General features: G+C 40.8%; 1 protein-coding gene across 2 annotated transcripts in view; it reads right to left on the bottom strand.

Annotated features, from left to right (window-relative positions):
* Positions 1–372: 372 nt before the first annotated feature.
* The window catches only part of LOC107679779 (bifunctional glutamate/proline--tRNA ligase-like), a 24,160-nt gene continuing 15,738 nt past the window's right edge, over positions 373–8,794 (bottom strand). For both annotated transcript variants that reach the window (XM_016475422.1, XM_016475423.1), the window contains 18 exons: positions 6,959–7,071; positions 6,742–6,859; positions 6,265–6,651; positions 5,236–5,448; positions 4,795–5,037; positions 4,440–4,691; positions 4,085–4,359; positions 3,730–3,781; positions 3,433–3,642; positions 2,587–2,659; positions 2,427–2,506; positions 2,240–2,341; positions 1,972–2,127; positions 1,225–1,422; positions 979–1,152; positions 738–898; positions 569–647; positions 373–478 (listed from right to left, as the gene is read on the bottom strand). In XM_016475422.1, the coding sequence (XP_016330908.1) occupies positions 410–478; positions 569–647; positions 738–898; positions 979–1,152; positions 1,225–1,422; positions 1,972–2,127; positions 2,240–2,341; positions 2,427–2,506; positions 2,587–2,659; positions 3,433–3,642; positions 3,730–3,781; positions 4,085–4,359; positions 4,440–4,691; positions 4,795–5,037; positions 5,236–5,448; positions 6,265–6,651; positions 6,742–6,859; positions 6,959–7,071 (2,955 nt within the window). In that variant the 3' untranslated portion in view covers positions 373–409. The remainder of the gene's footprint in view (positions 479–568; positions 648–737; positions 899–978; positions 1,153–1,224; positions 1,423–1,971; positions 2,128–2,239; positions 2,342–2,426; positions 2,507–2,586; positions 2,660–3,432; positions 3,643–3,729; positions 3,782–4,084; positions 4,360–4,439; positions 4,692–4,794; positions 5,038–5,235; positions 5,449–6,264; positions 6,652–6,741; positions 6,860–6,958; positions 7,072–8,794) is intronic.

The raw sequence follows: 8,794 nt of genomic DNA, 5'->3' as shown, positions 1-8,794 counted from the left end.
CTTCACACAGTGAGGAATAGCAGTCTAAAGTACGTACTGTAGCCTACTTTTCTGCGATTTAGTACAATAATTAAATTTAGCTGGTATCACATCTATACTTTTAAGCCTCCTGCCATTGTTTACATCTGTTCAAAATCACGCATTTAAAAAAAACAAAACAACTTTGCCACTGTTTGAGTGTTGTACGGAGAGACCGCGCGCGCGCATGTTTGTGTGTGTGACACTCGCGCTCTCTCTTTCCTGACGCTGCATGTCGTGCCAAACCTCTCACAGCAGCGTCATCAGCTTGAGATCGGCCTTTTTAGAGACCGCCGATCAAACATCTCAAAGCGATTATCGGCCGATAGTGATCGGTAGCTGATCAATCGGAGCACCCCTACCCAAAAGCATGGAGAAATGGACACATCTCTTACTTGGCGGTTGTCTTCTTAATCCAGTCCTCACACTCACTGCCTCCACAGAAGGGAATCTGCACAATCTGTGAGAAATTATATGAATTAGGCAAAATTCTAATTTTGATGTAAAAAGAAAGTGACCAAACTTCTCTGAATCCACATTGTTTACTTACTCTTCCCTGGTCCAGATCTTTCTGGAATTGCTCCATCGTATCAGCCACAACCATGTGTTTGTGCAAATCATCAGAGGCCCTGTGGCAAGTTAACAAATCCTAAGTCATTCTGCATCTGATGGAACTCAGAGCTTTAATGTGGTGACACCAGGTCAGCAGCTGTTTGTACCGTTTAAAAAGGTTGTTCTGGATCTCTTCCAGAAGGTTTAGGATTTTCTTCTCAGCGTCAGCCTCTGGCACAGTGAGCTTTTCTCCCGTGTCTCTTTTTACTGCTACAAACTGACCCCGTTTTAAGTCCTTTGGCCCAACCTCCAACCTTATGGGCACACCCTGCATTCAGAAAACAGGAAGTCAGACATAAAGCCTTTGTGTTTTTGTTATGATAATGCAGCGAGAGAGAACCTCCATACCTTCAGCTCCCAATGATTGAACTTCCAGCCAGGCGAGTAATTATCACGCAGGTCTGCCTTGACTCTGATGTCGGCCTTCTCTAGTTTAGAAAGATATTTGGAGCACTGGGCCAACAGAAGCTCTTTCTCTGCTTCTGGGAGAGTGGCTGTGATGCCACAAGGAATGATGATGACCTGTGAATCACAGTGTAAGTTTGAATACAATGCTATGATACAGGAAGAAGAAATGATGGATCTCCAGCATACCTGTAGACATGCTACTCTGGGTGGCAGCACCAGGCCCATGTTGTCTCCATGAACCATTGTCAGGACTCCGATGGTTCGTGTGGTGATGCCCCATGAGTTCTGGTAGGCCAGCTGCTTCTCACCTGGTCTCTTAGGGTCCTCAAAGACGATCTCAAACATCTTGGAGAAGTTCTGGCCCAGGTGATGAGATGTGGCACCCTGTGAGAGTGATGAGGAGAGTTTCAGATCTTACCTGCAGTAACTTTGATGTACTTTGATGCTGCTACAATAAATGCTAAATGCTAACTAAATGCTAAGGTAATGATAAAATGATTGATACAATAAAAAGTAACCATCTCTCTGCAGCAGTAGAGGTATGGTCTAACTCAAAGATTTTTCTCATTGTTTTTGTACGTGTGCTAGATGGAAGAAAATAAATTGTTGAATAAAATCATTCTTTTTATTTTCTTTGTGCACAAAAAGTATTCTCGTAGCTTCATAAAATTACAGTTGAACCACTGATGTCACATGGACTATTGACTACTTTAACAATGTCCTCACTACCTTTCTAGGCCTTGAACTTGTCAGTTGTGTTGCTGTCTATGCAGGGTCAGAAAGTCAAAAATATCTTCATTTGTGTTCTGAAGAACAACGAAGGTCTTATGGGTTTGGAACAACATGAGGGTAAGTAATTAGTGACATAATTTTTTGGGTGAACTACCCCTTTAAATTAGGAGTATCTGGAGGTTTTGCAAATTAAAGGCTAACCTGAATAGCTCTGCCGCTTGCTGAGATGTAAGCCTCCACAGTGGTGGTGTAGTCTCCTCCTGCAAACTTCTCCTTCTCTGTTTTCCTGCCCTTGACCACAGGGATGGCCATCAGCTCCTCATACACTCGAGCATACAGGTCCAGAATCTGCAGAACCTGCACACATGACGGATAAAAGAGTAGGAGGGTCTGAACCATGGTACAAATTACTTCTGGATCTGCAGGTAAATAGTAAGCTACGCGTGAGGTGTGATAGATCACATCTTACCTCCTCTACGGCTTCCTCTTTGGTGGCAAACGCTGTGTGTCCTTCTTGCCAAAGGAACTCTCTGGTTCTCAGGAAGGGCTGGGGGTGTTTGAACTCCCAACGCTGAGAAAAGCAAAAAGCGAAGTGAAGACACAGGTCCTTAATTTAGATGTGTTTGCAAAAGTGTACGACTGAGGCTAAAACTGACCACGACGTTGCACCACTGGTTGAGTTTGATTGGCAGGTCTCTGTGTGACTGAATCCACTTGGCATAGGCAGGATACATGACTGCATCAATGAAAGAAGGGATTGAATTGATTAAATAGATAATAAAAAAGTCCATGTAAGATACAGCTGCAGTTGCTCACCTGTCTCACTAGTGGGGCGCACAGCGATGGGCTCCGCCAGCTCTGTCTTTCCTGATCTTGTCACCCAAGCAACCTACAGACATTTGCAGATAAAACGCACAAATCGGAATTGAAGTTCCACACATTGATAAGCCCAAATATTACATTATACTGTATGAGCCACCATAATATCTTATTCCAATTATCCATTACAAAAAAAAACATTTATTTATTAAAACATGCAGTAAAAACAATAACATCGTGAAATATTATTACAATTTAAAAGAACTGTTTTCTATTGTAATATATTCTAAAATGTTCCTTTATTCCTGTTTTAATTTTTTAATAAATTTATTGCATCCTTGCTGAATAATATTAATAAACATTGATAAGCCCAAATATTACATTATACTGTATGAGCCACCATAATATCTTATTCCAATTATCCATTACAAAAAAAAACATTTATTTATTAAAACATGCAGTAAAAACAATAACATCGTGAAATATTATTACAATTTAAAAGAACTGTTTTCTATTGTAATATATTCTAAAATGTTCTTTATTCCTGTGATGACAAAGCGGAATTTTCAGCATCATTACTCCAGTGTCACAAGATCCTTCAGAAATCATTCTAATATCCTGATTTGGCATTTCAGTAAAATATTATTTTTATCAATGTTGAAAACCATTGTGCTGCTTATTTTTTGTGAAAATGTGATACTTTTCCATAATAAATGCTGTAATTTTTTAATAAATTTATTGCATCCTTGCTGAATAATATTAATAAAGAATATACAAGTATCAAAAGTATCCGTAGCATAGTGTTGCTCATATCCTTTTATTCCTTTATTTCCATCTCCTCACCTCCGGAGCAAAATCTGCTATGTGGGTCTTCTCTTTCTCCAGGGCAGCCTGAGAGACAAACATGGGGAAGTAGCAGTTCTCCACACCCAGCTTCTTGATCTCCCGGTCAAAGAATTCTTTGATGGCATCCCAGATAGCATAAGACCAGGGTCTCAACACGTAACAGCCACTGACGTCATAATACTCGATCATCTCGGCCTTGGTGATCACCTGAAAACAGCAAAAACGATGATTTTGGTAAAAAAAACGCTGAACAACAAAACGGAACACAGTTGTTCAAAACTGAACAAAGTGTACCTGTGAGTACCAATCAGCCAGGTTTTCCTCTTTCTTTGCCTCTAGTCCCAGCCTATAGTGAGAAACACAAAATAAGTGAGTGAATCTACTGATTCCTGCTTGCAAATGCCACATTTCCTCAATGCAAAACTGAGTATCTTTCAGTGAAGTGTTCATAAACACATCTTAAAGTCTGAAAAAGACATTCAGACAGTACAGACTGTGTTTAGGGTTTAGTCTTGGAGGACAAAACCAGTTGTGGCAGTACTAAAACAACTGCAAAACTTTCTCAAGTCTCCATTCAAATAGTTAGCAACACCTTGTGGAACCACGTAAAGGGTATCTGACAGCTAAGCGTTGTGATTTTGTCTCTCACCGTGTCTGTTTCTTTGGCCCCTGGCCGTCTCCTGCGCCACCTGCTCCAGAGTCCAGAACTTGTTGAGGTTTCTCTCCTCCTTTCTGCTGTTTACGTGCTCCTCCTCCTCCCCCCTGCTTCTCAGACTTGTTCTCCCGCTCTTTACGGCTCTTGTCTTCTCCTCCCGTGTTCCCTGAAGTTCCTGGAGTGGTCACAGGCTTGTACTCCTCTCCAGTGAGGGCTTTATACTGACCCTTCAGTTCAAGCAGAGTCTTCACTGCTTTATCAACTTGCTCCTAAAGACAGATTAGAATCACATGAGCACAAAAACAAAGCCACATTAATAATACAATTTTGCAAGCAAATGCAAACCAACCTTGGGTGCTTTCTCTGCTTTAAGCCGTCTCACTTGCTCCCCCTGCTGGGCTATGTCTGCAAACAGAGCTTGAGCCTGAGGGGAGGAGCTGGACTGAGGCTGGGAGGAGCTAGATTGGGGTGGGGCAGGGATAGATTGTACAGGGATGGGGCCTGAGGATGGAGGCAGGCCTGGTTTGTATTCCTGTCCAGTTTGCTGCTTGTACTCGGTTTTCAGACTCAGCAACTCCTTCACTGCAGCATCTATCTGATCCTGTAAAAATACGAGCAATTGTTAAATACTACTTAAGGTTGTTTGAAAATCAGATACTTAAATATCTGAGCAATTCTAAGCAAAACTGAAATAAGTTTAAAACCTTGGGTGCCTTTTCGGTTTTCAATTTCTCCACAAGGTCTCCTTGTTGAGAGACACGATCGTAAATAGCCTTAGGAGAGCTGTCAGAGGAGTCAGACACAGCAGGGGTGGTGGCGACAGGCTGAGCTGGAGCTGATGGAGAAGCACCAGCGGGGGGAACTCCGGGTTTGTATTCCTGCCCTGTTACCTGCTTATATTCTGCCTTCAGAGCCAAAAGCTGCATTACTGCTGCATCAATCTGGTCCTGGGGAGGAAAGAGAAATCATGCTGCTTTACAAACAATTACACACTGTGTTTCCTGAAATCACCACAGCAAAATGTTTTGATTATTATTTATAACTTTTTTGTTATTAATAACAATAGTCATATCATATGGAATATTAAAGATATATTTTAAGAATTGTTTTATGTCAATAGAAAAGAAATGCAACTATGATCTCACTTTTGGTGCTTTCTCTGCTTTCACCTTTCTGACCAGCTCCCCTTGATCGAACACACGCCCATATATGGCAGTAGGGGAGGAGTCAGATGAAGGGGCGGATTTTGGGGGAGATGCTGTGGGAGGAGCCATGCCTGGTTTGTAGTCTTGACCAGTGAGCTGTTTAAACTCAGCTTTGAGAACCAAGAGCTGTTTTACTGCAGCATCTACTTGCTCCTGTAAAATGAGGAAGACATATTCAATTTCACTATTTACCACAGTTATAGACAGGTCTAAACTACTAACAGACATTACATCTGATGTCATGATGCCCTGGTATATACTACTTATACCTTTTAAAGGTGCAGACACATTTAACGCTGCTCTGCAAAATAGTGGCAAAATCCATCACTTCAACAGGAAACTGTGTGAGATCTAAAGTTGTGTGAGACAGCGAAAAAGTTCCCAACACAGATTTCACTTGTATTCAAATTTGTCACAAAAATTCCTGATCGAGAGAAAGCAGCTTGCTTTGAAAGTTACTTCTGTGTGATACTACAAAGAAGATGCTAGACTACTAAATAATGTAAACTTGACTGACTGCTTCATTTCCACTTTAAAGGGACAGCTCACCCAAAAGTAAAATTCTGTTGTTCCAAACCTATATGAATTTCTTTCTTTTGCTGAACAAAGATAAAGATATTTTGAAAAATGTTGGTAACCAAACAATTGCTGGTCCCCACTGACTTCCATAGTGCTTTTTTTTTTTTCCAAACTATGGAAGTCAGTGGGGGCCAACAACTATTTGGTTACCAACATTCTTCATAATATTTTGTGTTCTACAGAAGAAAGAAACTGATGCAGAATCGGAACAACTTTAGAGTTGTAGCAATAGCTTTTTCTTGCCTGCATAATTTTGAAAATGTGTCCACCCTTTAAGACAGTATCCCAATGAAGCAGACCTTTAAAAACAACTGAAAATGCTTAGAATGCAGAAGTGTGGCTAGAAAATGCTGTCTAGGTAGACAGCTTGCAACAGTGAGGGAAACAGACCTTGGGTGCTTTTTCAGTCTTCAGTTTTCTGACCACCTCACCCTGCTCAGAAACACGAGTGAATGGACAACCGGTGGAGGCAGGGCTTGGACTTCCTGCTGCAGGGGTGGGGGCGGAGCTCTTCGGTGCTGGGGCAGATGGAGGTGGAGCCATGCCAGGTTTGTACTCCTGTCCAGTCAGTTGTTTAAACTCAGATTTCAAAGCCAAGAGCTGCTTTACAGCAGCGTCCACTTGTTCTTTAGGGGCCTTGTCTGTCTTGAGCTGTCTGACCAGGTCTCCCTGAGCCGCAATGCTGAATAGGGCAGAAGAGTCTCCTGGTGCGGCCGGCGCTGGGCTGGAGACAGGAGCCTGTTTGGCTTTGCTCAGAGGAACAGACTCTGCCTTCACCTGAATAATATGAATAGAGCGATCATTTTCTTCAACATTTGAAAACAAAGTAATTAAGAGAACGAATAGATGATCCAATTTTGTGCTCACAGGTTTAGCAGCTGTCTGGCTCTTGCTCTTGTCCTTGGAGCCAGCAGTGGGCATCTCTTTTGTGTGTCCGTCTGGGATGTAGAGCAGGACACAGGGACTCTCCTTGCAGCTGTGGGGGCTGAACAAAGAGGTCAAATTGTAAACTGAACACAAAAACAGACAGTTAAAACAGTTTATTATTCATAAGACTTCGTGCTGAATGGATAAGAGGTGTAACCTGATTGGCTCATAAGGCTGATCACAGATAAAGAAACCCCGTCTCTGCAGCTGTATGAGGTCACCTTTCTTCAAGTCCTTCAGGCAAGGGTCTCCTAACATTTTCTCCTCTATCTGGAAACAAAATATTCACTTTAATACACATCAACATTAAAACAATATATGTACAAGTGTTCAAAACGTACTACTTTCTTCTTGTTTTTCATTGTTCTTCTACTCGAAGAATCCTAAAAATATATTATGGTTTCCACAAAAATGGCAAGCATCACAACTGTTTTTAACATTGATTATAATAATAAATTATCTTGAGCACCAAATCAGCATATTAGAATGGTTTCTGAAGGATCATGTGAAACTAAAGTCTGGAGTAATACATTACATTTTTTAAATATATTAAAAGAGAAAACAGTTATTTTAAATAACATTTTTTTTTTTAAATCACAATTTTATTGTTTTCTGCTGTATTTTTGACCAAATAAATGTAGCCTTGGTGAGCATAAGAGACTTCTGAATGGTATTGTATTTTTGCACTTACTTGTGTAATGTAGTACCATTCATAAATGTTATGCAAATCAAGGGCCAGTTTTACTAAACAGGGCAAATTAGCGCGAGCACGCAATTCCAAAACAGCGACGATGGGCATGGAAATTTCTGTGGGTGATTTACTGACAACGCGGAGAAAAAAAGAAAAGAAAAAAAAGACGCAACATCTCATTTACATATCGAACAACGCAATATACCAAGCGCAGCGCAAATTAGCGTAGTCACAAATAAAACATTGAAAACAAATAAGTATGTTGAAAAGAACCGGAGGTTCACAGTACGTCCAAAAAATGAAGGTTTGCTAGAAGTTTTGATAGACCTGGTAAAGGTGTGCTAGAAGTTTTGAATTACCTGGTATTGCGTGACTCCTAGTTGAGGGTTCCAAGTAGTCTTTTATTTCCTGAAGCAAATTAAAAATAACATGGCTTGGCAAACGATATGTTCGGATATTGTGTTCTTCTGGCATTCAAAATAAATTAATACATGTGGAAAAAACCATCTCACTTCTACCACGAACTCTCTGTTCTCTGCGGTGCCTACTCCTAGCAACAATAATTGCAGCATTTCAAGCGCAAGATAGTTTAAGACATACTTTTTTTGGGCATCAAATAATGGCGCAAATACCAGTAATTTGACGAGCGCCAACGCAATATACCAAGCGCAGCGCAAATTAGCGTAGTCACAAATAAAACATTGAAAACAAATAAGTATGTTGAAAAGAACCGGAGGTTCACAGTACGTCCAAAAAATGAAGGTTTGCTAGAAGTTTTGATAGACCTGGTATTGCGTGACTCTTAGTTGAGGGTTCCAAGTAGTCTTTTATTTCCTGAAGCAAATTAAAAATAACATGGCTTGGCAAACGATATGTTCGGATATTGTGTTCTTCTGGCATTCAAAATAAATTGAAGCGCAAGATAGTTTAAGACATACTTTTTTTGGGCATCAAATAATAGCGCAAATACCAGTAATTTGACGAGCGCAAACGTTAGTAAAATGCGTTGCGCGATTCATTTGAATACTCTCCTCCCATAACTTTTTCGTCTGAAAGGGAAACTCCTACAAACGCATATTCAATAAGGTCAGGTGCAAAAATAACTCTGGCCACACCATTTCAGTGCTAATTCGTCACTGCGTGTCTTTAGTAAAACCTGACAGTACAATTTTAATGCCAAAAGTCGTTTGCGCTGGTGCAAGCTGTTAGTAAAACTGGCCCCAAGTAGGGTTGGGTATCGTTTGGGTTTTTTCCGATACCGGTGCCAAATCGATACTTTTAAAACGGTTCCGGTGCCTAAAC

The sequence above is a fragment of the Sinocyclocheilus anshuiensis genome, unplaced genomic scaffold (genome assembly GCF_001515605.1).
Source record: "Sinocyclocheilus anshuiensis isolate Anshui unplaced genomic scaffold, SAMN03320099.WGS_v1.1 scaffold676, whole genome shotgun sequence".
NCBI lineage: Eukaryota > Metazoa > Chordata > Actinopteri > Cypriniformes > Cyprinidae > Sinocyclocheilus > Sinocyclocheilus anshuiensis.
This window is presented reverse-complemented; position numbering and strand designations above follow the sequence as displayed.